Source organism: Camelus dromedarius, chromosome 18, assembly GCF_036321535.1.
Source record: "Camelus dromedarius isolate mCamDro1 chromosome 18, mCamDro1.pat, whole genome shotgun sequence".
In the NCBI taxonomy this organism is placed as follows: Eukaryota; Metazoa; Chordata; class Mammalia; order Artiodactyla; family Camelidae; genus Camelus; species Camelus dromedarius.
The window spans coordinates 42545039-42571810 of NC_087453.1; the positions used below are offsets into that span (position 1 = coordinate 42545039).

General features: G+C 42.3%; 1 protein-coding gene across 1 annotated transcript; it reads left to right on the forward strand.

Annotated features, from left to right (window-relative positions):
• The first annotated feature begins 15384 nt into the window (after positions 1–15384).
• Positions 15385–24921, forward strand: SNRPB2 (small nuclear ribonucleoprotein polypeptide B2). Its single transcript, XM_010986065.3, has 7 exons — positions 15385–15447; positions 17095–17184; positions 17557–17729; positions 21629–21769; positions 22582–22632; positions 23988–24076; positions 24542–24921. Exons 2-7 carry the CDS (start codon positions 17121–17123, stop codon positions 24699–24701), a joined length of 678 nt encoding a protein of 225 aa, XP_010984367.1. The 5' UTR covers positions 15385–15447; positions 17095–17120; the 3' UTR covers positions 24702–24921.
• The last annotated feature ends 1851 nt before the right edge of the window (positions 24922–26772 follow it).

Sequence of the window (26772 nt, forward strand, 5' to 3'; positions counted from 1 at the left end):
GAAATTAAAATGAGGTCCCGAGAGTGGGCACTAATCCAGTCTGACTGGTGTCCTTATAAGAAGAGGACGTTAGGACACAGAGAGACACGAGGGGTGCACACCCACCGAGCAAAGGCCACATGAGGTCATGGGGAGGCGGTGGCCGTCTGCAAGCCAAGGAGGGGGCCTGGGGAGAAGTCACATCTTTGTGGACGTCCAGCCTCCAGAACTAGGAAAATAAAATTCTGCTGTGTGAGCCACCCAGCCTGTGTACTTTGTTGGGCAGCCCAAGCAGATCAAGGCATCATGTGTGCAAAGGAGCAGACTCCCTGGGTCCAGGAACGCAACAGGGGCTCAAAAATGTTTGCTGAATGAGTGAATGAATGAAATGGACATGCTTCTCCTTCAGTTTCCTCATTTCTCTAAAGGAGGCACCGTTACAGTTACTCTATCACAGGGCGGTGGCTGGAAGTACCTGTCAAGTCCTTTAGAACACTGTGGCGGGCACGTGGTAAACCCATAAAAGTGTTTGATATTATGACCTTTCTCGTTAAGCTTTGTGTTAGTTTTCATCTTTGGGGGCTTTATAGACAATGAGCCATAAAGTAGGCAGGGAGATACGTACTTGAGCACCAGGAGTATTTTCCCACAGAACTTGGGCTGTTTCTCTCTGTTACACCCAGTTGGTTTGTGGACCAGAAAGTTGCAGAGGTTAGAAATGGAGGAGATGGGTCCCCTCACCTCTGGCTCATCCTTTGACGGCCGGGTTAGGTTGTTCATGACAGTTTGGTGTTTTATACCAGGGGTGGGAATGGCAGGTGGGAGGAATGAACCGCTATGATTTACTTTCCCTGCTCTCCCACCTCTCTAGTCCCAGCAAAGGCATCGGACCCCATGCAGGCAAGACTTGGACCTGGACGTCCATTGAGGGGGAGGTGGGAGAAAGGCCAAGTTCCTACATCAGTGCTTTAAGGGGTAGAACCGTCATGATTTTTGTCTTAACAACTCTTCCCCTGACCACTAGATTTTACTTCTCTTTGGTTACCCCAAGTTACTACCCATCCCTCTACAGCACAAGCCCCCGAGTAAAGCTAACTGAGCCAACTTTTGCTCTCTATGTCATGATTACGGAGCCAGCCTCCTACATGCTCCATTAATCTCTCAAACCATCCTCAGACTTGAGCTGCCATAAAAGTGTTTCCAATTTTAACAGCAGGCTGTTTATCCGACATCTTGGGGGGTGCCCATGCCCCTTCTGGGCCCCTGTGTTCTTTCCATTTCCCCGCTGCATTATTATTAACTTGAAGTTTCTCTCACTGTTGATTGCCTGTACGTTTGCCCACATCCTGCAGCCCCTTTTGGGCAGGAGTTTGTGGAGAGCACGCCTGGCAGGGTCAGGTAACCAGTCCCAACGTGTGCACAGAGGGAGCTCAATGACTCAGGGATGGGATGGGAGGTGCTGGTCACACGTCCAGCTCTACCTTTGATCTTTTGGCCCATCTGGAGCACCTCGATTCTTGATTATTCTTTCTGAGCAGTCAGTGTCATGAAGCACATCGAAACTGACAGGTGTGCCATTAAGAGGCCAGGCAGAGAGGGAGAGCATTTTAAGTTTTCAATTTTGAAATGCCGGCTGTCTCCAGGAAAAGTCGGTTTGGCTAATAGGTGGGTGGGGAGCATGGCACACAAAGGATGCGTGAGCTTACAGCAGCAGCCGCAGTGAGGTGGATTGAGACAGGTGCCAATGAGGGAAGAGAAAAAGGGGAACCTGTCCCAGCCAGCTGTCAGCCCTGAATGCAAAGGGTGACAGCTGGGAAGGCTGCTGACAAGGAGAGAGAAAAAGAGGACGATAGAGCAGAAAGTGAGGAAGAAATCTGGCAAGTGCAGCCTCCCACCTTGCACCTGTTCAGTAAAGGATGCTCTGCCCCGCCCTACGCGTGGCCTGACCCCCAGGGACCTGGGACACATGGGTAGCCAGTCGAGCACAGAGGGCTGGCTGGCCCCAGGGCCTCCTTCCTGGCCACTGGAATTTCCTCCTGTGAACCAAAGTCAAAGAATTTTTCTTTTAGTCTTTTTCCCATAGGCGTTTAAAAGAAAATAAAACCATAGGATATTAGAGCTACAAGCAAGCTTGGGGATATTCTTAATAACCCTTCATTTCACCCTGCCCAGGAGCACACAGGGATGCTGGAATGGGTGATTGCCTGCTACATGCCAACCACAGCTCGCCACTTCCCTGTTTGTTTCCTAGTGTGCTTTTTATTGACGTATAACATCCTCTGATCAAAATTCACGAATCCTAAGTGTATGGCTGTTTGCGTTTCACAAAGTGAATACATTGTACCCATGTAACGAGCATCCATATTAAGCAATGTATCATTCCCAGCACCTCAGAAGCCCTCACGGTGCCTCTTTCCAAAGGTGGCCTCTATCTTGATCTCTAGTAAGATAGATCCATTTGCCTGTTTTTGAAATCTGTATAAATAAAACCAAACAAGAAGGCCCATTTTATGTTTGGCTTCTTTTACTCACTCACTTTTCATTATATTTGCAAGATTTATCCATGTCATTGCATGTAGCAATAGTTGGTCCATTTTTGTTGTCATGTAATATTCCATTGTGTGAATAGATATACCATACTCAATCTCGTTATCCATTACACTGTTGAAAGACTTATGGGTGGCTTCCAGTTTGGGGTTATTGTATATAGTGCCCTGAGCACATTTGTGTAGTTGATTTTGCCTGTACACATGCATGTCTACTGAGCATTTAACAGGGAAAGGAGTTGTGATGTATTCATACGTTCAGCTTTAGTAGATACGGCCAAACACATTTTGAAAGTGGTTGTGCTAATTTACACTCCCCCAGCAACATATGTGTACTGTCTGCCTTTTTCACTTTAGCTATTCCAGAATATGGGTTACAATTTGCTTTTGAAACTCAAAGATTTGGAGTAAGGTTTATCCCCTTAGTGGGAATATTCAGTGAGCTTCTTAGTACACTGATTCCTGGTTTCTGATGCCTACTGCCGGAGCAATCTACAGGATGCTGTCAACCTGAAAATATTTAATACCTAAGGTGGAATGATTCAGAAAAAGTATGAGGCAAAACTTGAGATGTTTCTAACAGGCCACAATTAAGTACTAAGAGTTTGGAATCAATGTTAAATGCTCTCTTAATGTTTGTTAGATGCTGGGTACTAAATAAATACACAGTAGAATCAGTCCCTGAGTGCAGAGAGGGAGCGAGAAGACAGGTCACTGGGGCTGGGAAAAGCTTCAGGAATGAAATGGGACTTCAGCAGGGCCTTTCAGTGCAGGACGCTGGCGGGCAGAGGCAACTAGACAGTATTTCATGACACTTTCTGTGCAGATGGGCGTGCATATTTGTATATGTAACACAGAGCAAATATTTTAGTATCAACCATTACCTGAATTGCCAGCACCTCAGGGAGAGGCATGATTATGTCAGAAACACAAGGCGCAGAGATCAACTCATGGAATATTTCAGAGAATTAGTGCCATTCTTCAAGTTTCAGATTGTCTTCTTAGATCTCGCATTAGCTGTGACTTCAGTCATTTAGAGCTTTGAAATAAAGGGGAGTTACATGATTTGTATGTTGTCATCTGTTCAGAGTGGGGAAATGGATTCTACCACATCTATTTCCTACTTCACATTTCAAAATAATGAAGCAAATCTCCCATTTCTTGTAGGCACTTAAAGAGAATAAATGTTACCACAATGATATATCACTAGAAAGGTCTTTATGATGCTTTTAATTTGGTGGGTACCTTTTTTTACCTCTTAAATAAGAAATTTGACAGAGAGGGTCTTGTCTCCATATTTTATTTTTTACTTTTTGTTCTTAGAAAACAAAACCTCAGGCAACATCTCCTCCTAAGAAGTACATTTCCAGCCTTGTTTATCACTAGGTGAGTCCATATAACTAAGTACTGTCCAAAGTGATGTAAATAGAAGTATAGTTTGAGACTTCTGAGATGTCTACCTAAAAGACAGTGGGATAAGCCTTCTTCTTTCTTCCTTTCTGCTGTCCGGAATGTGAATATAATGGCTGGAACCCCAGCAGCCGCCTTGGACCATGAGGTGATCTTTTGAATGAAAGTGGAAAAATAGAGCAGAAGAAATAGAGGGACATTTGATCCATGAAGACTGTGGAACTGCCCTAGCTTGCTGCTTTTCAGTTGTCTTTTATGTGATAAAACTTTGTGAAGCTAAGCCACCACAAACGAATCTCTGCTCTTAGCACTTGAACATGACATGATTTACCATTGATGCAGATGAATAGAAATGTACCATCCATACTTCCCAACCTACACACTGTGGCCTGATGCTGTTTCCCTCCCCGCAGTCTTCCCAGTGGAGAGGGGTTTGCACCTGGCTCCCTGTTTGGCTTCCTGCACTATTCATCAATGTCACTATTGGGCCAGTCTTGTTTATTCCCTTTCCCTGTGGGTTGATCTCAAGACTGTGGGGAAAAGAAGAAAATCTCTCCTCCCATAAAGAGTGCAGACTTCTGTTATGGCCTTTATATCAGAGACACCCCTGTCCCAAAGGACTTGAGGCACCTTGAGAGGGTCATGATCTTGTTGCTTTGGCCTCTCACCCAGAAATACGAGAAGACTATTTCTCCAGAAAGCTCACGTGGCAGTTTGTATTTTCCAGAAGCGAACCCAAGAATATCTCTGGTCCCACAGGAACTTCAAGAAGTTTTCCACCTCTCTCATCACAAGTGGAGCCTATGTCTCCTTCCTCAATCTCTCTCTCTCTCTCCAAGTGCATTTCTAGTTCTGAACTGCCATGTAAGCACTCCACTAGCCTGAAGTCACCATGCTGGGAAGGCCACACAGAAGTAGAGACAGACGCCCAAGGATGCCAGATGCTCCCATCCCACAGCTGTTTGGGTCTTGCCAGCTCAGATGCCAGGCATAGGAATGAGAAAGCCTTCAAAATGACCCCAACCCCAGCCTGATGTGAGATGCTTTGAGCAGAAGCTGCTTGGTTGGGCCTGCTCAACCCCCAGAACCATGAGAAAAAACATAGAAAGATTGTTGTAGTTTAAAGCCACTAATTTTTCAGACAATTTGTTCACAGTGATAGGAAACCAAAACAGCCCAACAGGCTGCACATCAGGGCAGAACCTGCATAACTTCCCTTAATAGATTTTGCTTCGGGTCTGGAGACCTTAGAACCCTCTGACTACATGGCGTGAGACTTCTTTCTGGGCCTCCAAGAGCCTCATCACTCCCAGGGGCACACTTTGTCCAAGGAGGATTGTGTAGGTGACTTTTTGGAAGACAGAAGTGAGTTGAATAGAGGGTGAAAAGACCTTGGAATTGACTACTGGGTTTTTTGGTACACATTCTTGTGAAGTTCCTGGGGGTTTAGAATAGGGCAGAAGGGAAGGGACAAGGTTCTTGGAGGAGAGGTGACTCGTGTCCCTCTGTAATCTTTCCCGGGGCTGCAGAGGTTAGGGGTGGCCCTCAGTTTGGCTTTTATTACTCCCATTTTACAGAGGTAGAAACCGAGCCTTAGAGGGGCTAAGTATTTTGCACAAGCTCTCATACCTAGTAAGTGTCAAAGGCAAGATTTGACTCATCTCACCACCCGGTCTGGCAAGAGATAAAACAATTGATGATGACATGAAATGAATTATGTAGAAAACTATCCATCCAGCTTGGCTCTTGGAATGGCCAACCTGGCTTACAGTTGTTTGGCTGAGGAACAGGGTGAACACTAACAGTGCCTTTGGAAAAGGGTGAGAGGGTGCCTCCCACTACAGACTCTGAGAGACGGGACTCCAGAGAGTGGACGTCCTCTCCAGTGTCCCTCCTTTGCGTGTGTATATAAATCTGCAAGCCGGGAAGTGACAAGTAACTGAGCAGGCGTGTCACGACCTACACTTGACCCACTCGACTTTAATTATTAAATACCCCATAGTCTGCTTGACGGGCCTCATCACTATCAGGACAGAACCGAAATGTCGCTATTGGGATTCTTGCTATGTGAGAGCAGGCAGGGACCTTGGAGAGACCATGAGAAGCAGCCATTCATTTTACAGACAGAGACACCAAGGCCCAGAGTAAGTTAATGGCTCCGCTTGCATGTCGAACAGCATGAAACAGGGCTGAGATGGAGCCAGCTTGGACCAACTTGCAGGGATCCATTTTCAAACTTGAAGGAATTTTGCAAGCCTGTGACCATGATGGGAATATTTACACCACAAGAATTGGCAAACTCTCCAAATCAGGGCTCTCCTCTCCTCTCCTCCCACTGCAGAACGAGTTGTTAAACATTTGCCAGCACAGCTTTGGCCTTGACATCCTCTCCTGTCTTGAGATGTGGAATGGAGGTCCCCTGGGCTCTCGGCTTTCCCTCTGTTCTCACCAGCCTGTTACCCTGTGCTCCCTTGCGTGTTACTCATCAAGGTACAGCTCCCACAATGTAGGGCTTCCTGTCCAGATTTCACTCCAAAATCTCCAGACTTCTCTATCCAACTGCCTGCTTGACGGCCCCACCTGGACATCTCACAGTTGACTGAAATTTAACCTATTCCAAATAAAACATGTGACTCCCCGCTGCGTCCTCCAGCCTGCTCCCACATCAACACCACTCACTGCTACTCCCCCACTCACTGCTACTCCCCCAGTATTCACCCTGGAAAACAAGGACGTATCCTTGATTATTCCCTTCTCTTCCTCATGGTGTGGGTTAAATTGTGCCCTCAAAAAGATATGTTGAAGTCCTAACCCCTGGTACTTGTGAATGTGATCTAATTAGAAACAGGATTTTGCAGATGTAATTAAGATGTGAGATGAGATCATACTTGTGAAAAAAAAAATTAATAAACAGGAACCTCAATTAATTGGAGTTAGGAGACCAGAAGGGGAGCTCTCACACCCTCTGACAACAGCAGAGCCCAGCGGGAGAAGAAAGACTCCTCCTCCTTCCTGGCAAGGACTCAGCCAATGAACAGCCGTGGACTCTGCTCACTGTAGCAGCCCCAACTTCCTTTCTTCTCTAAAAAAGCATTCTCCTTCCCTTGTCATGCAGGGAATTGCATGTGGCTCAGCGTGGTTGCAGACCCAGAATTACAATTCTCTGCTGATCCCGAATAAACCCATCTCCTGGAGAAATATCTGGCAGTCTGTTTGTTTCAGGTCAATGTACTGGAGTAGGGTGGATCCTTAATCCAGTGTGACTGGTGTGCTTACAAGAAGAGGAGAAGAGACACAGAGACACACAGGACAGAGGCCAGGTGATGACTGGCAGAGATTAGAGTGATGTGTCTGTAAAGCTGAGGCACACCAAGGCTTGCCAGCCACAGCATAACACCAGAAAGGCATGGAATAGAATGTCCCCTAGAGCTTCAGAGACAGCAAGGCCAATACCTTGATTTCAAACACCTAGCCTTCAAAACTGTGACAGAATAAATTTCTGTTCTTTTAAGTCACCTAATTTGTGACAGTCATACAGCAGCCCTAGGACACTATATTATTTCACAACCCTATGCTCTCCACATTCAATCCACCAGCAAGAGCTGTCAGTTATGTTTCCAGAGTGAATGCAAATCTGTCCACTTCTCTGATGCCACATTAATTCAAGTTGCCCTCATCATCAGCGTGGACACTGCAGCCATTTCCTAACTAGTCCAGACTTGACCCCTCCAATTCATTCAGAAAGATCTCCACAAAGCCTCAGATGACATTCCTCCTCTGCTTAAACATCTGATTTCCATTGCTCTTAGCATAGCATCCAAATGTCTTAACATGGCTTGCAAGATGCCACCTGATCTCCTGATCTTTGAAGCCTCACCCTCTCCCTCCATTCTCCAGCTACACTGGTCTTTTTTTTTTTTTTTTTCCTTCAAGGTTGGCAAATTCCTTCTCATCTCAGGGCTTTTGCAAGAAGTATTTACTCTGCCTGGGGAACTCTCCATTGCCTTCCTCCTATTGACTATCTTTCTAACTGCCTGTTCCTTCTTACCTTTAGGTCTATAAAGTCTTCCCTCCACCTCTGCTTTTTTTTCCCTCTTTCTTCCTTCCTTCCTCCCTTCTTTCTTTCTCTCTCTTTCTCTCTTTCCCTTTCTTCCTTCCTTCCCTCCTTTCTTTCTTTCTTTCTTTCTTTCTCTTTCTTTCTTTCTTTCTTTCTTTCTTTCTTTCTTTCTTTCTTTCTTTCTCTTTCTTTCTTTCTTTCTCTTTCTTTCTTTCTTTCTCTTTCTTTCTTTCTTTCTTTCTTTCTTTCTTTCTTTCTTTCTTTCTTTCTTTCTCTTTCATTTCCCTTTCTTTCTTTCTTTCTTTCTTTCTTTCTTTCTTTCTTTCTTTCTTTCTTTCTTTCTTTCTTTCTCTTTCATTTCCCTTTCTTTCTTTCTTTCTTTCTTTCTTTCTTTCTTTCTCTTTCTTTATTTCCCTTTCTTTCTTTCTTTCTTTCTTTCTTTCTTTTTCTTTCTTTCTTTCTTTCTTTCTTTCTTTCTTTCTTTCTTTCTTTCTTTCTTTCTTTCTTTCTTTCTTTCTTTCTCTTTCTTTCTTTCTTTCCCTTTCTTTCTTTCTTTTTCTTTCTTTCTTTCTTTCCTTTCTCTCTCTCTCTCTCCCCTTCCCTCCCTCTCTCTCTCTCTCTGATAGATTGCATTTTCAAAGATGGTCATGAAGAAGAGTCACATATCACTCACCTTCTATGACCCAAGACACTGCAGCACCGGAGGCAGCCCAAATATCTTCAGAAAGCATCCCCCGGAGAAACAAGCTGGACCACTGTGCCATCAGCAAGTTCCCCTGGACCACTGCGCCATCATCAAGTTCCTCTGACCACCGAGTCAGCCATGAAGACAATAGAAGACACCTCACTCATGTTCACTGTGGATGTCAAGGCCAACGAGCACCAGGTCAAACAGGCTGTGAAGGAGCTCTATGACATTGATGTGGCCAAGGTCAACACCGGATCAGGCCTGATGGCGAGGAGGCATATGTTTGACTGGCTCCTGGCTATACTTTGGATGTTGCCAACAAAATTGGGATCACCTAAAGTGAGTTCAGTTGGCTAACTCTAAATACAATTTTTTTTACCCTAAAAAAGGTGGTCATAATAGTATACCCCCTCCTATAAGCTTTCTACAGTGTGAATTTGCCATTCCCACATCAATAAATGGAATGCAATTTCCTTCCCCTTGAATCTAGGCTGGCCTTATGACTCACTTGTAACCAACAAGACATTGTGAAATGCTTTGCTGTGTGACCCTCCAGGCTCGGTCCAGAAAGGCCATGAAGCTTCCACCTAATTTTCTTGGGGTGCTTGGTTTGGGGGAATCCCACCCCTATGTAAGAAATAACTGCCCTAAGACCACCAGGCTGGAAACACCTTGCCTGGTCATTCCAGTTAGCAGTCCCTTGTGAGCTCAGTCTTTTAGCCACTTCTGCCACCAGACCTGTGAGTCCCACTGAGTGACTTCAATCACTTCCAGGAGTAGAACCACCCAGTCACTCCATGACTGAAGTCCTGACCCACACAGTCCATGAGACATGATCGAACAGTTGTTGTTTCAAACCATTACTTTTGGGGGTAGTTTGTCATGCAGCGATGGGAACACCTCCCCTGCAGTTACTCACAAACACTGACTTATTGGTCTGACCCCTTGGAGAGACTGGAAGCTCCATGAGAGCAGGTGGCACACCTGTGTTGCTCGCTGTCGGGCCTTAAGTCCCTAACACAGGATTCCCGATGTTGTAGGTGTTCAGCAAGGATAAGAGGGTCCCAAAGTCTTCGTGCACAGACTTCCAGGCTATCTGTGCTGAATGAAGAAAGGGACAAACTCCTGTCTTAGCCACTTGTAATGGAATCTGACATTTGCAATTTTAGTCATGAAGGAAATAACTTAGAACTAATTTCTTTCAGGCTCCTAAGCTGACCAGTCTTATTTAGAACCTTCTACTGAAATGACAAAATGTATTAAAAGTTATATTAATATCTTTCAGGAGCTGAAGTAACTTGGTAATTTTAAATGTCAGAAAGTAGCTTCATATTAAAGCTGGAAAAAAAGACTATGATTAAAGGGAGGTGATCCAATATCAATAAGAGATAAACCCTATTTCTTATTTTTTTCACCATCCATTTTAATAAACTCATTAACCCATGTGATGATGTTTCTACCAGAGGATTTTGGAGAAATGCACAATAGTTGAACTGACCCACATTCACCTTAAACAAAATAGAACAGGAAGTACCAGCCTCATTTACATAATTGTTTTGGATTCCCCAGACAGAAATAATTTTCAGGGTTGTCTTGTCCGAACATAATCTGCAATTTAAACTAGAGGCTTCATCTTTTTTCCTCTCAACTTCCTTGTGATAAGAATCCAAACTGTCTCATGATGTTAAATCTGCCCTGAAATGTTTTATACATATCCTGGTCTGTTGTTGCAAGATGATTCTGACCACCCTAAAATTCGAGTGTGAACATGACATCTCTTTATTTCTTCAGAATCCTTTTCTGAAAGTATGTGAAAGTGCTACTAACCACTAATTCTCCTCTCAGCTGGGCTTGAATATATTTTCTTATACCATCATTTTACAGAAGTGCACAATAAATCTGGGATTAAATTACTCAGTGAAGGTCACTCAGAAGATAGATCATATAGTTGTAAATTGATTATTTTGATTTCCCTTCAGAAAGATTGAATCACCTCAGATACAAAACTTCTTATGCACTTAAGAACAGTCTATAATTGTGAAACTTCTTGTAAAAAACTCTTTTGAACTTTCTAAGAATTATTTCTCAGAGGTGTTTTAAATTAGTGTATAAGTCAGGATGGGTTAGGCTATGCCACATAAACAAATATCCCAGAATCTTAGTTAATTATTTCTTGCTGATGTTACACAGCCAATTTGAACTGGTATACGTGTGGGTAAGGGAGCTGTCCTCTGATCACTGAAGTCACTTGGGGACCTAAGCCTGAGGGAGGTTCCATCTTAGATCACAAAGTCAGGGAAGAGGACACTTGGTAAGTTCTGCACTGGCTGACGACGCTTCTGCCTGAAACTGATGCATAGCTCATGGCCTCATGCTTCATTAGCCAAAGCAAGTTACAAGACTGTGCCAATTTTCAGAGAGTGTGGAGAAGAAGTCCTCCATGAGCCTGGAAGGAGACAAGAACCAGCATGTGTGTGCTCAGCTGCAGTGACTACCACAAATTAGAAGGTGACCCAGAGCCTCACAGTCAGGTAATCTCTTGTCAAGAGGGAATAGAAACTCCAGACTTTCTCACTCTCACTTAAGATTTACTTCCAAATGTCCAAGAGAAGGCAGTTAAAATAAGGGAGAGTTTCAGATACATAGAAGAAACAGTCAATTTGTGTTTGCATGAGAAGGTAGGATTCTGTGTCTATTATGTGACACTGGCTAATCGACCAAGCACTTTTTTTTTTAATTTAATTTATTTTATTTTTAGGGGGTGGAGGTAATTAGGTTTACTTATTTATTTATTTTTTGAGGAGGTACTGGATTGAGCCCAGGACCCTGTGTACACTGAGCATGCACTCTACCACTTGCGCTATGCCCATTGCTCCCAAACCAAGCACTCAAGAGGAAATGCTTAGGGTCTTGTAACCCAAAATGTGGAATCAGCAGCAGAAGCATCTCCTGGGGGCTTGCTCTAAATGCAAATTCTCGGGCCCTAGCCAGCTCTACCAAATCAAAATTTGATTTTAACAAAACCAGTAGGAAATCCGTGTACACATTAACGTTTGAGAGGCAATGGATTAGGATATCTAGGGTCTGCTCAGGAAATCAATGATACATCATGCTTGAAATTACATAATTGAGGTCCTACATTTTTTAAAAGTTTCCTTTTTAAAATTTGAATTTTTTAATTGTCATAGGGCTTAAGCCTTAAAAAAGATTCACAGCATTGAATCACAGAAGCAAAACCTGCTGTACTTAAGAATTTTATCTGCATAATAATTTGCCTGTTAGGTGGGCCTCATGGGATTGGCATCTTATTTTTCCAGTCTTGAAGAGAATGGGAGTCATATGATGTCACTTTAGTGGACTTCAAGGGGAGGTCAGATTGTACCATGTGGAGCACAACCTATGCATAATGTTGAACATTAAGAAGTTCAGGTTTTCCACTACAATTCTTTGAATTAGTTATTAAGTCTTCAAAGGCAAACTACCACTTCCAAACTATGTAGAATGCAGACATTATCATAGCCTATCTCAGATTCCACATAATTTGGGGAGAGGGTATCATTCTCACATATGTGAAAGACATTCTATTATTAACATTAACAAAGTAGTACATATCAGAGGTGAGAGTCATCATTTTTTCCCCTTCCCTTAAAACAAGAATATTTCTCAAAAGCATAAAATAGAAGGACTGAAGTGAATAAAAGAAAATGATACAACAAAATGCTTTCCTTCCTAAATTGTGGGGATCGGAGAGCTTTTTTGGGAAGATTCAGCAGACATCATTCCAACAAGCTAGGAAAAGCTAAACCTGATTTGATGCTCAACAATAGTGCCTCAATTTGTTTAATGCTTTTGTGAAAATAATTTCACTCTACATAAATTTCTTAATGTAATCACCACCTGGGGAGATAAAAAAGATACAAACAAATTGCCATACATTTTACAGTTCTATCTAACATAAATAAGGCAAAATTTATCCACAGTTTTATGATGCATTTTCCTTTAAACATGGCTCCATCTCAAAACGACTGCAGCAAGATACTGAAAACATCAATGAGAAACATAAAACACGTTCAGATAAGGTAGGAAAATATTTGTGTATTCAGAGTCACTAAGAAACGCCTCAGTTATCCTTATAATTTAACTGTCTTGACATGGTTTTATTCCCAGCTGTTGGCAGTAATTTTTCTGCTGCCTCTGAAATAAGCGAGTTTCATCTTCAGTAGATGCATTAAGCTCGGCTAGAGCTGCAGCGCTGCCTCTGGGTGTAGTTTGGTAAACAACCTGTTTTATAGGAAAGTAAATCATCTTGCTTAACTGAGATTTGAGAATCTGGACTGAGCAGAACTCAGAGTAAACCCATTTGCTTTTCTATTATTTTTAAAATATGTGAGTTTTTGGCATCTGATTACCGATCTGATCCTCAAGAGGGGAATCTGACTATAAGGAGGTGATGGTTGTTTTTATGGTACATCTAACCAAAGTTTGGGTGTTAAAATGCTCTTAATATAGTTAGGTAACCAGGCCATGCAAGGCTTCTCACAAGACAGGGAAAACCCCTTTCTCCCCTTCTTTCCTTTCCCAGTCCTACTTTCAATGACTGTTTCTCGAAATCACTCAGGAAACCACTGAGGACAATTAACATGTTATTGGAAAGCCCAGAGCAACTGCCCAAGGACAGGAAAATGGAAAGAGCATGCAGATCATTGCCCCTGAATTGATATTAGATGATTTTCTTCTTGTAATATATAGTAGCCATTGTTTAATTGTTAACAAAACAATTCTGTGTTTCAGGGCTTCTGTGTTTCCTGTGGTATTTGCTTCAGGGCTCTGTGTTTCCCATGGTATTTGCTGCCCAAGCAGAGTGTCTTTGCAAAGTCTTACCTTACTCTTTTTTAATAGTTATGATGAGCTCTTAGCCAGAACCACATACATAATACAGTTTAGCCATCCTCATTGTCATCGAGTGGAATTAATTGCTCAGATGCCCAAATTAATGCACAGGGCAGCTTGTCTCTTGTTATTCAGCAATGCTTTTATTTCGTTTATACTCTCGTTTAATGTTTTAAGGATAATCTCTTTCTATCCTTTCATAATTACTTAGCTGAGGCAGGACTATTTACCTTCCTTCTAATTTTTATATCTCTATAAGAAAATAACTCTTTTCTATGACTGCTTCATATTATTTCCTACATTTATGCGCATCTCCATAAGACATCACATTTTTACAGTGTTGCTAATTTTCCAAGAAGCATCATTCGTTCATTCAATACACACTTATTATCAGCTACTTTTCTAGTTACTGAAGGTACTGAGTGAACAAAGCAGAGAAAAATCCCTACCCTCAAGAAGCTTACATTATTTTTAAGTAGTTACAACTTCAGGAGATCTTTTAAAATAAAAATCCCCAATTTATAAAACAAATCTATTTGGCCTCTTTATCCATATGTCCAAGTCATAGTCAGCATTTAGAAAAACATTTATGAACCATTTATTTTGTGTCTGACAATGTGTTGATCACTTTACATTTTGCTCACTTAATCCTTACAATAACTCCAGAAGGAGGTACTGTTATGATCCTTAAAGATGAGGACAGTGAGGCTCAGAAACATTAGTTAAGGGGAAGATACATAATTAGATTTTTCTTGGCTCTCAACAACCATTTCATATTCCAGATGATGCTTTCCACACATTTGATGAGTGGATGAATGAATGCATGTACTTTCTGGATTCAAGCTCTTCAGTAAAGTGTTGGAAAAGAGTCCCCTCAGAGTCCCAAGAACTGGAGGAGACTTGATAGGCAGGTATTGGCTGCTCTGAAGGTGATATTAAACCAGGGTCAGCCAGAGCCCAGAGAAGGATGAAATCAAGGCATCTGCCACCTTAGTCAGCATTAGGGGCTGTACCTATAAAACTATGCAGAGGGTCCCTGACTTATATTTTTTTTTTACTGTATGATGGTGGAAAAGTGATATGTGTTCAATAAAAACCAGACTTCAAATTTTGAATGATGGTCTTTTCCTTGGCTAGCGATATGCAGTAGACACTAGCTGTGTCTTGATGCTGGGCATAAAGCCACGGCTCCTGGACCGACACATCATCATGAGGGTGAACTACATTAGGTACCCAAATTACCATCGTGTTGTTCACTTTCAGTTCAGTATTCAATAAATTACATGAGATGTTCAACATAAAATAAGCTTTGCATAGATGATTTTGCCCAACTGTAGGGTAATGTGAGCGTTCTGACCTCATTTAAGGTAGGCTTGGTTAAGCTGTGATGTTCAGTAGATTAGGTGTACTAAATGCATTTGCATTTGGGTGTTACACTGTTTTCAGTTTACAGCTGGGTTTGTCAGGATTTAACCCCATCATAAGCCCAGGAAGATCTTTATGGGATTTTGGAAAGATGGAAGGCACCTGTTGCATTGAGTATACCAGCATAAACTCACGGTGGGGGAAATGAATCACTGCCTTTCCCCATGCCCTCACTCCGTGGCCCCAGGATTTCAGTTTAATTGCACACTGTTCCCAAAAGCCTCCTTCCCTTTTCCCATTTCCCCTTCTCACCTTTTCTCCCCGCCCGTCAGATGCGCGTGCGCAGGGAGATTCCACACCGCCGCCTGGAAAACGGGGGAATCGATCCACTCTGGGCTCGGCTTCTCGACTTGTCGGCACTCGATTGAGGCGCTCTCTACCGTTACTTCCGGTGCCTGCTCCACTTCCTGTTTCCGGCTCGTGGCTGTTAGGAGACGCCGCGGACGCTTCAGGTGAGCTGGCTCGCGTTCTGCCTCGGTTTTTCCGCTACCCGGGCTGCTGGTTGCGCTCGGGCCGGCGCTCCGCGGTGGGAGCCGGGGGTGGACGAGGCGGGGTGCTGGGTCCGGGACACGTGCGGCCCGGTGTTGGCGGAGGGTGGGCGAGGGAGTGAGGGGGCGAGGAGGGATGGAAACTGACGCGCGGGTCCTGCGAGGCCTCTGGGCTTAGGAACCTTGTCTCTAGAGGGACGGGACGCGGCCGGGAATTGCGTGGCCGCTCCCTGGGGCTTCTGGCCGGCCCATGGGCATGTGTGCCTGGGTCTAGGAAGGCGGAAAGTTATGGTCTCGTTGTGCGAGGCGTTTACAGCTCTCCGTGAGCTTCAGCTGCCTGCCGGAGGCTCCCTTTTAGATATGGGGGGAGATTCCCGGTGTCCCTGCGCTAGGCCAGGCCACCATCAAACCTCGCATGAAATAATGCAAGAACCTCTTCTCTGCTTTCGGTTTGATCTCTGTTACTTTCCTTTCATCGTTGTTTCCGCGACCCTAGTCCCCCAGGTTTCAGTTTAGGGGGTCACAAGTCCCTGAGAAGCATCACCTTTCATGTGTTACCCTCACAAGTAACAGGCCCTGTTTTGTAGTCTCTTTCCTTGTCTGTCATCCAGTGCTATTCACATACAGTGAGTGTAAATATTCATGAAATGAAGGAATATGTGGAGCACTAAGGAAATAAAGCAAGGTGAAAACTTGCAATTGAAACTGTGAAAAATGAAAGGGTGGTGAGTGTGAAAGAAAACTACAACAGAGGAAATAAGGGCTGAATTCTCTGGCCTCCTGCTCATCAGCTGTGTGCCAGTGGGCTAGGACTGGTATTAACCTGACATTAGCGACAGCTGCGTGAAATGCTTACTGCTGATAGCAGAACTTTGTCTCTTTTAGTCTTCTGAGCTCCACTGGATAAGTTCTGTTACCACCCCCGTTTTACAGATGTGGACCTGGGAGGTTAAGCAGCTTGCCCTCGGTCAAGCAGCTAGTCAGAAGCATAGACAGGATCTGTATTTCCATCAGGCTGGCACTAGAATCTAAGCTCTTAACTATCATGCAGTACCGCTCCAGTCTTTCAGGTGTGTTACACGTGACTGGAGGCAGGGCTGTTGGTGATGGTGTATATAAATTAAGTAATAAATATGAAAATGCTTCTTAAGTGTACCCATGAAATAGTTCTTGGCAAACTTCATTAATGTTCTAGCTTAATGATTTTTATTGGGTGTACATTTGCTAGTTTATTTTTCATTGTTCACTTCTACTCAGTTTTTAAATTTCATTGAAAAAGAAAAGTTATCTCATTAGGCAGATGGAAAAAACAGTATCACTTGTCATAAGTGAAAGATAAATATAAAAATAAATGTATTGAATAAATTATGTTATTAAAGTCTGACTAGATAATAGTGCCCAACCAAGTTTTCAGCCTGAGAACAATTCTCGTTTTGTTTAAAAAGGAAGGCTGGCAAGTTCTGAGAGGTTTTAGGCTGCTGCCAAACTGATATTTTCTGACATTTGGAATTGAAAGAATTGAACAGTTAATAACCTTGTGTCGTGTCCACAGTGCCACACTCCATGTGAATTAATCCTCCCTGTTGATAACAATATTTACCATCTCTTTAGGCTGTTTGAACAGTATAACCTAAAACATGGATATCAGACCAAATCATACAATTTATATCAACAATATGAATGACAAAATTAAAAAAGAAGGTAAGTGCTTGTAAGAAAATGACTAAAATGTGTTTAATTACTACCATCTTAAAAATTCTACTGCTTCAAAAGTTCTCATCTCAGTATTTTTCTCAGTGCTTCAAATGATCTATCCCTTTTTGTAAGGATTTTAAGTCTTTTTAAAGATAAAAATAGGGGCTGAAAATGTGGTGACTCTCTCTTCACTCATCGATGAAATGATTTCAAAACCTTTAAAATTAGACAGCCAATGGGAATAGTATGATGTTTTTATTAAAATATGTAACTTCGTATAAATAAATGAATGGGCACGATCAGGGCAGTGTCGTTTTATGAAGCTTTTTGTCATCGTTTCATTCACAAATAACTTGTTTCTCCTCTAACTTTGTGCAGAATTGAAGAGATCCCTGTATGCTCTGTTTTCTCAGTTTGGCCATGTAGTAGATATTGTGGCTTTAAAGACCATGAAGATGAGGGGGCAAGCCTTTGTTATATTTAAGGAACTGGGCTCTTCCACAAATGCCTTGAGACAGTTACAGGGGTTTCCATTTTATGGCAAACCAATGGTAAGTCACTTTAATCACTGTTACTGATATGCTAGATTTATAAATATGCCCTTGAAAATATGGCAGTTGCTTTTCTGCTTTTAATTGTGTGTTAGAGCAAGTATGCGTTTATTTTATTTACATGCTTATTTTTATACAAAAACAGTAGTAGAGTTTATAATTCACTTCTTAGTTTATGATGGTTCAAATAGGCAAAAACAAAGTACATTGAGATGTAGAATATTTTAAAGACAATGTCAGTATAGACAGTACTTTTGTCTCAGAAGAACTAGAAATTGATCATTGTTCAGAGATTAAAAAGAAACATCTGTTTGTAAAATGGTAAAACAACACAAAAGTCATGGGTCAAAGAGGAAATCCAGTCTGAGGTTTTAGAAAATGCTTAGTGAAATACTGCATATCAGAAGCACTGCAGTCCAGAGAAAGCAGTGATCTAAGGATAATTCATAGATTTAAAGTCATAGCTTTATTAATGAATAACAATGAAAATGAAATAGTTACGCATGGAAAGTTTTAAACTCAGGAGTGACATGTAGGATTTCGCATTTAGCTGCTGGATGGTTATTGGATTGTGGGAGGGACTGAAGGGGAGTAGGGAACTCAGGAGATGCTGGTGTGAGTTGGAGATGGAGAGGATCGGAGCGGGATGGAGACAGTGTACGTAGCAGGGGTTCTGCGTGTGTACACACGGAGTGCAGAGCAAAGTGCTTTCCTTCTGGAACTGGAATGTGATGGAAGGGGTGTTGGGGAAAGAGCCAAGGCCCACAGTTTCCAAGACCCACGTTGTCATTCTGGTTCTGCCGTTGGCTGGCTCTGTGCACATGTTCAGTTTCACCACGTATAAAATATAAGCATGTTGCATATTCTTTGGTCTAATTCACCAGTGACCAAAAACTCTGTAAAGGACCAGGTAACAAATATTTTAGGCTTTGTGCCACATATGGCTTTTGTTGCATATTCTTTGTGTGTGTGTTTTTAAACAGTCCTTTGAAATTGTTTAAAAAAACAAGGGAAAGGAAGAAAAGTTCTTAACTCATAGGCCTTACAGAAAAAGGCCATGGACTGGATCTGGCCCCTGATCTGTAGTGCAGACCACTTTATTTGATTCCTTTATTTTTCAAGTGAAGAATCAGGCACAGAAAGTTTGTCTTGATATGATTTGTGGACTTAAAAGCTAGTCTCCTGACACCCAGTATTGTGTTTTTTTTCCCCTCCCTAAACTAGGATTCAGCTCCCTATCTGTAAAAGGCCAGATAGCAAATATTTTAGGCTTTACGAGCCAGCTAATCTCTTTTGCAGTGACTTAACTTTGCCATCGTGGCAGGAAAAGCAGCCACGGATGGTATGCAGGTGGCTGGGTGTGGCTGTGTTCCAGGAAGACCTAATGTACAAAAACAGGCCGTGTTGGCAGCGGTCAGGAAGTTGAGGACTTCTGAACCAGGCTGCTTAATTCAGGACTGAGCACTTTTTGTCAGTTATACTGGAGCAAGTTTTCTTCTCTTCAATCCAGCTCTCCTTTTCCCGTCATTTCCCACACAACTGGACACCATGTATGTGGGAAGTCCTATTCTGGAAAACTGTGGGATGGTACCTGCATACCCTGATTTTCAGTAAATTGGGATTTCCTGAAACCGGTTTATCTGAGTATTAGTAGTATGAAAAAACAGCATAATTGAGATCTCAGTTGGCAGTGGCATAAAACTGGGTTTTAGTTTAAATCTAGAATGACATTAGTGTAGAGGAGCAGTTTCTTCCCATAGAGGCTTTGGGGCTGTTTTGCTAAGTTGAGATGACAGGTTTGCGTGTGCCTTTTACTCAGATTCAGGAGAGCTGGATCTTTTTGCTCTGTTTGGCACTGGCTTCACCTTGCCAACTAATTATTTAAAAGCAATGGGAAAAGCCTATTAGACTGATCTCGTTTTGAAGGTATTTTAGGAGGTCTGTTCTCTGCCTTCAGGAAAGTCGTAGTTACAGCCCGATCTCCAGCATCCTGGAAGAGGGGAAAGAATGTTCCGTGAGCTGCCCTGTTCGTATTTACTTAGGTGGTTTCAGTTGCTCGTCTGTTGTAACTCCAACATACTGGATCAGAAATGGACAAAATTTTCTCTGACTTGGAACTCAGAACGAAATTATTCTCTGTGATTCAAGGACATTTGGTTATTTAATTCCAAAAATACCTCAGTAAAGTCAGAACCTTCTTCCTAATGGCTTCTGTCATGAAACCTTTGGTATAAGTGTAAATCTTGTGCCTTCTCCAAGCTGTGGGTGGATTTTTTTCCCTTATCCAGTATAAACCCGGGTTTTTCAACACCGTCACTTGACATTTTGAACTGAATAGTTTTTTTTTGTTGTTGGGGCTGTCTTGTTTGTTGTATAGCGTGTTTACCAGCATCTCTGGCCTCTGTCCCTCCCACCACGTGCCAGTAGCGGCACAGTCTGTGCCTCAGGCAGCAGTGCCCGCTGCCTCCCGGTGGGCACACTCTCCTCTGGTTGAGAACTGCTGCTCTGGGCCGGCCAGCTAAGAGGAGGGCTGAGATCAGAGATGTTCACAGGTCATAGGGGCAAATACAGGGTCACCCAGGAGCTATTCGGGTCAGTAAGAAGGTTGAAGACCGAGGGGGGTTGGGAGGGAATCCTTGGGGCCAAGTCAGAGTTAGTCTAAACCTGTTTCTCTTGGTTAGATGAGGACGTGCAAGGCCAGCAGGGCTGCTTGCAGGGGTAAGTCCACTTGGAGCTGCCGTAGTGCAGCAGCCAAGAGGCCCCAGAAAGCCTCGGGCCTGGGGTGTCGTGGGAGGCCTGCTCCCCTCCTTACCCCTGTATATTCATCTGTAGCTGAAGTAAAAGGAAAGAACTGCTATGGTTTTAACAAATCCCTTGCTTCCAAACCCACATTACTTTAAAATGTCACTTGTTCCCTTCAGACTGAAATCAAATTCGTGCCATCCAAGACAATTTTAGGGAGTGATAGGTAGGACTGTGGTGTTTTGATGTAATCAGAGAGGGTAGTTTCAGCCCTTTCAGCTCCAGCGAAGAAGCGTTCCCTTGACTTGGAAGGCGCGTTTTGCAAGTAGGTGCGCCCTAGGTGACAGTGTAACTCACAGCAAAAGTTTTGGGACAGATAACTGGTGTCAAATTTAGCTGTGTGATAGTGCTTTAGGCCGGGGCTCAAAGTGTGGGCCCCACCACCCCCTTTGTGTTTGTCAGAAGTGCAGAGTCAGCCCACCAGACCCTCTGCATCAGAACCTGCTCTCTTACTAGCTGTCCAGGTAGTTGGAAGGCACGTTCAAGTTTATGAAACGGTGTCCTAGACCGGTGGTGTTCAGCGCTTGCTCCCAGTGTGTGCTGTGTCTGCTGGCCGTGGCCTGTCATTCAGGCAAGTGGCCTGGTTACACTAGCTGTGATACCGTCCTTTTGTTTCCATTCAAAGCTTTTTAAATTTAAGTTGATGCCACTCTTAGTCATTTCATTTAAAAATAATAGACCAGATTCAAAGGAAAGTCATTTTCAATCTTTGTTACTTCAACTTTGGAAGTAACAGATTCCACATACATCTTGACCCTCAACCGAGTGTCCCTACTAAGAGATAGACAGCTTTCCAGTGTGGTTTTCTCTGTTCTTTCACATTAGAGAAGCAGTGGTGCAGATACTCCAGATACTTCTTTTTCCCATATGACAATCTTTGGTTTTCCTTCTAACAAACACAGCTGGATCTAACCTTGTCTCAGTTGTGAGTCATGGGCCATGGTTTATTTTCATTTGGTGCTCAGTAGATTTGACAGATTTCCTTAAAGGATGTGTTTAAAATTAGCTTGTGTTGGCTTAATGAAATTTGAAATATTAATGACAAGTGTAAAAAGCCAGCAGCATAATGAAAAGTAACCTGTTTTCAAATAAAACAGCGAATCCAGTATGCAAAAACGGATTCTGATATAATCTCTAAAATGCGTGGCACTTTTGCTGACAAAGAAAAGAAAAAAGAAAAGAAAAAAGCCAAAACTGTGGAACAGACTGCAGCAACCGCCAACAAAAAGCCTGGTCAGGTAAGATGGGCAGAAGTTCGTATTTTTTTTTTTTTGGTTATTTTTGGTTCGTATTTAAAAAATTTGTTAAAGATGTCTGTTTTCTACTTGAGGGGTGATCTTTGAGGCATGCATGTGCCTGTGTGTGTCTTTAAAAGGTGGATTTTTAAGAAGCTGGAATGGTTGCTCAAGTTAAAATACTTTTGTTTAAGCAACAAATTAAAACATAAGCCTTTACTTATGGAGATTTATGTTAAACAGTTTTATTTGAATTTGCCTGACATTTTATTCCATCATTCTCCAGAATATGTTTATATCTTTTGGCTTATTTGTCAAATTCTGTGTACAAATGATACTGTAGATACTGTGTTTAATCATGAGTATCCCACTCAAAGCTGCTTTCTTAAAGCCTTATTTAAAATACCAGATAAGGGTGAAATTGTCATCCAAAAAGTAGTTACTTTTGGATGGAAAGTGATTAGAAATCAGTTTTACTATGTATAATGCTTGACTTTTTTCTCATTGTTTAAAAAAAAGAAAGACTGGTCCTTGGTTTTTCTTGTATGTATTTCTCCATAGTTTTAAAGCTCAGAGGTTGAATGTTATGATATAGTCTTTAAGCTAGGGTGAGACCTTTCAAAAATATTTGGTAAATTAAATACATAAATGCTTGAATCATAGTTTTAAGATGTAAATTCTTAAAGTAAAGTCAAATGGTATAAAAAATCCGTTAATGTTATTTTTACTCAGGAATTATAAACACCTGCTTTTTATTTATTTATTTTTAATAGAGGGTTGGAAATTTTAACTATTTCTCAATTTTTTTGGTCTAGGGAACACCAAATTCAGCTAATACCCAAGGAAATGCAACACCAAATCCTCAGGTAATGTTGTTTTGCCAAGTGATACTTACCTTAAAATAAAATTGCACAACAATAATATACAATAACCTGTATGTCTCCAAAAACTGAAAATGATTCCATCTGTGAGCCACAGTACTTTAAAATTATGTAGCACTTTAATGTGGAAACTCACTCCTTAAAACATTTTAATTTTCTTTAAGAAGGTGAAAACAAAACCGGACTTTATTCCTTGCTGCCAGAATGGATCAGTGACAGAATCAAAATGACAGATTCTGTTTCCACCACAGTACGTGGCCCAGAGCGTTACAGACCTTGTGGCTTGGGATCCATTCCAGTTGGCTGAAGCACTTAACCATCTTTCTAATAAAGTTGTTGTGCAGCTACCTTTGCTCTTATTTCCTCAGCACAAATATAGTTAAGGCTTCTGATACAGTTGTTTTTAGAAACCAAATGTTCCCAATAAAAGCCTCCAAGTGAAGGCCTCAGTTTTGTACTAACGGTTTCTTGGTTTCTTGGGTGCTGGAGTCTGGCACGATCCTTACAGCCACGGAGTTCCTCGCACCGCTGGGGAACTTTTCTGATTTCCAGTTATTTGCATTTTCTTACATTATCTACTTCTTCGAAGACTTTCAGCAGTTACAGTCCCGTTCACAGATGCCAGCACTTAATGCTCTAAGCCCTGGGTTGTTCTTTACATTTCATGTTTTTTCTTCCGTGAAATTAGCCTGAAGGCAGAGAGGCTTTTATATAAGGACCCTTCACCTGCAGTTCCCCACAACCTCAGGGTACAGTGTCAGATTAGTTTAATATCTAATGACAGTGCCTGTTTCTCCTTACTTGTGTGTAACTCTATTGCGTGTGCATCTCATTTACTTGCAGAAAGCATTAAAAAATCACCGCGTAGTGGTTCTAAGTGGAAATCTTCCTAGTTCCAAATTTTCTTGCACACTAGGAGGTAGCAAACGATAGTGCAGAAGAATTGAATCCGAGGGTTGACCAGCTGAGGCTGGTCTTGTTAGAATTATTTATGTAATTCAGGTTACAGCCCTCCAACTCCAGCTGACCTCCAGATGCTTAAAACTCAATACTGTTGCATAAGCTGTTAATTTAACACTTAAAAACTGTTAATAAGGTTTGTAGGCTTCCACATTTGTATTTAGTGACTTGAGTGTCTACCTTGTTTAGTTATTGTTAGGTTTTTGTTTATTTCTCTGGTGTCATTATTTTTGAGTTTTAGTGTTTGATGGAATGAGATTTCATAAGCTTTAAACTGTGGAATGTAGTTCTCTCAAGTTTAGATTTTAATGTAAGAGCCAAATGGCTTACTGTATCTTTTTATACTTAGAAGAGCTAACTTCGCCTTTTCTTTTTGATAGGTTCCTGATTACCCTCCAAACTATATTTTATTCCTTAATAACTTACCAGAAGAGACTAATGAGATGATGTTATCCATGCTGTTTAATCAGTAAGTTTTCTTCATAAACAAGTCTGTTCTGAGAGCCTCCTGACAGGACAGTTAGCACTTCCTGGGTTGACTCCATCTGTGTGTCACACGGCAGTAATTCCTTACAGCTTCATCGATTTGCTGCAGGATTAATCATGACTTGAAACCAGTCTGGAGATTTAGCAAATAAAGAGCTAAATTACGTCTGATGTTTGAATTAAAATAAGAAGCAAAGCTTTGGTGGGATGACAGAAATGGAATTAGTTTACATGATTCCTGTCATTCTTTTCATAATATTAACTGTATTTTAGACTCTTTCGTCCTCCTCAGGATTCTTGGTAGGATGTGATGCTTTTCCTGGACCAGTATCAGGAAGTTGCTTACAAATGTAACCACAGAATAGACATGTATGCATGTGAGGTCATTTATGTGCTTGCATATATGGAAATTGTTTACACGTGTAAGAATCCTTTTTCTCCTTTACAGGTTCCCTGGTTTCAAGGAAGTACGTCTAGTACCTGGGAGGCATGACATTGCTTTTGTTGAATTTGAAAATGACGGCCAGGCTGGGGCTGCCAGGGATGCGTTACAAGGGTTCAAGATCACGCCGTCCCACGCCATGAAGATCACGTACGCCAAGAAATAACAACTGGGACAGTTGCCTTCCAAGGACTGGGCATTATTTATAGTTTTCATTTTGGTAACAGTTGGTCAGGCCATTTTAATAGTTGTGTGTGGAGCAGGGGGAAGTATATGTGAAATTTTTGTAAAGGATTTTAAAATATTACCTAGTCTTTGTTTAGCCTTAGTGAACTATGAACTATGAAGGCCTTAATTTTGTACAATAAACTTTTATTTGTATTCTATACGTAACACTTCATTTATTGGCCCCCTGACCTATCATCAGATGTTCATGCTGGTCTAGAGCGTGTCTTAGGATGCTTTTCTGCTGTTATTTGGGAGCGACTAATAGTAGAGAAACATTGAGCCGCTTTGATTAAAGGAGAGTTAGATCAAGCACTTGGTAAGAGTTCTTGTAATGTTTTCTGTGCATGTGAAGTGCCAACCTAGAGTTAAGCTTTTTTTTTTCTCTTGTGAATGACTTATTAATGATAAAAATGCTCATCCTGGGTGTTGGAAGGAAACGAGGCCTGGGCGGGCTCTGGCGTTGTCTTCTTCAGATCAGTGAGCACAGTGTCCTGCTGGTAGGAGGCATTTCACAGGTCTTTCCATTCAGTTTTCAATTGAATAAAGGTCATTTCAGAGTCACTGTATTCACTGTACTCTGGGAAAACAAAAGGAACGAAGATACTGTCTTCAAACTTCACATTTTAGGCTCTCGCCCTCCTGGGGCGGAGCGTGCCTGAGGACTCCCTGCTCAGTCAGTACCAGCCGCTTTATGAAAGACCCCAGCAGAAGGGTTTTGTCAGGCTCATCTGTTTGAAGACCAGGAGGCCGACTTGGCAGAGGTTGTCAGTTCTGATCTTGCTGCTGCTTTGTGCTTCCTAGACACCAGTGCTCCGGTGTCGCCAAAGCTCATTTTCTGTAACGTGATTTCTACCTAAGAGTCAGTCCCCTGCTAGTAAAACCATGGGTGTCTTTGGAAGTGGACAGTGTTTTGTATGGCTGGCACATGTTAAAGTGACACTGTTGGCCACTTTTTGTGTTCTTGCTTTAATATTTCCTTGAACAAAACTTTTCCTTATCACTTAGAACTTTTCTGTGTGTTTATGGAATATATATGGGATGTTATGGAAAGATTGCTTTTAGACTTAGGTAGACTGTTCTCACATCACTTGTGCGTATGTAAGGAAGAAAAAGAAGAATTTTTATTTCTTAAACTTTGTGGCATGCAGAGGCTGACTCCTGTAGATAACTGTGACCTGCTTGTCCAATTCCTGCACGTCCGTAAGGCATATTGACAGCGAGCTGCCAGGAGAAGGGCCGTGCTCTTGTGTGCCAACAGCAGTGCCGACCGCTGCTCGCCGTCAGCGGCCGTCCTTAGCTCGTCTCAGAACAGGAATGTGGCCCCGCTTTGAGTGGCGGTCTGGGAGGAAGCAGGTCACAGTGGCTGGGGTGGGAGGGTGGGAGGCGGAGATGGGAGGAGGTCATGGAGGCCCTTTTTCTGGGCTTGCTTTCTCTGAACTGGAGAACTGTTACAGGATTTTTAAAATCGAGTTACTTACATGTAATGACATTCCCCAGTTAGAGTTCAATTTGATGAGTTTTGGCAATTGTGTACAGTTGTGTCATGGCCAAGACAGAGCATCCTGTCACCCCTCAAAAGCAAGGGCTCCCTTGTGCCCTCGACCCTCAGCCACCACTGGCCTGCTCTGTGTCACCCCGTTGTGCCCTGTCTAGAAAGCTTTTGAGGGTCATCTCTGCTGTGTGCATCAGCAGTTTTCTGCCAGTGGGTGGGCCTTTGGGTTCTTTCCAGTCTGGGTCTATTATGAATAAAGTGGCCTGAACATTCACAGACAAGTCTGTGGACATAGGTTCTGTTAGAAGATTTCGAGCGGAGTGACGACTGATTACTTCTGAAAGCTTTTTGATAAAATCTCCAGTTTGTATAAAAGTGGCCAAAATAGAGCTCCCGTAAACCTTTTTGAACTGTCAGTGGTGGGGGAAATTTCTCCCTCTACCTCTCTTGAGTTCTTGTGACTGGACTAATAATAAATTTTACACAAAGCAGAGTAACAGGAGAAAAACACATTTTA

Coding starts and splice junctions, on each gene's coding strand:
- SNRPB2 (XM_010986065.3), top strand. CDS start 17,121: ATGGATATCAGACCAAATCATACAATTTATATCAACAATATGAATGAC. Junction 17,185..17,556: donor TGACAAAATTAAAAAAGAAG/GTAAGTGCTTGT, acceptor AACTTTGTGCAG/AATTGAAGAGATCCCTGTAT. Junction 22,633..23,987: donor ATGCAACACCAAATCCTCAG/GTAATGTTGTTT, acceptor TCTTTTTGATAG/GTTCCTGATTACCCTCCAAA.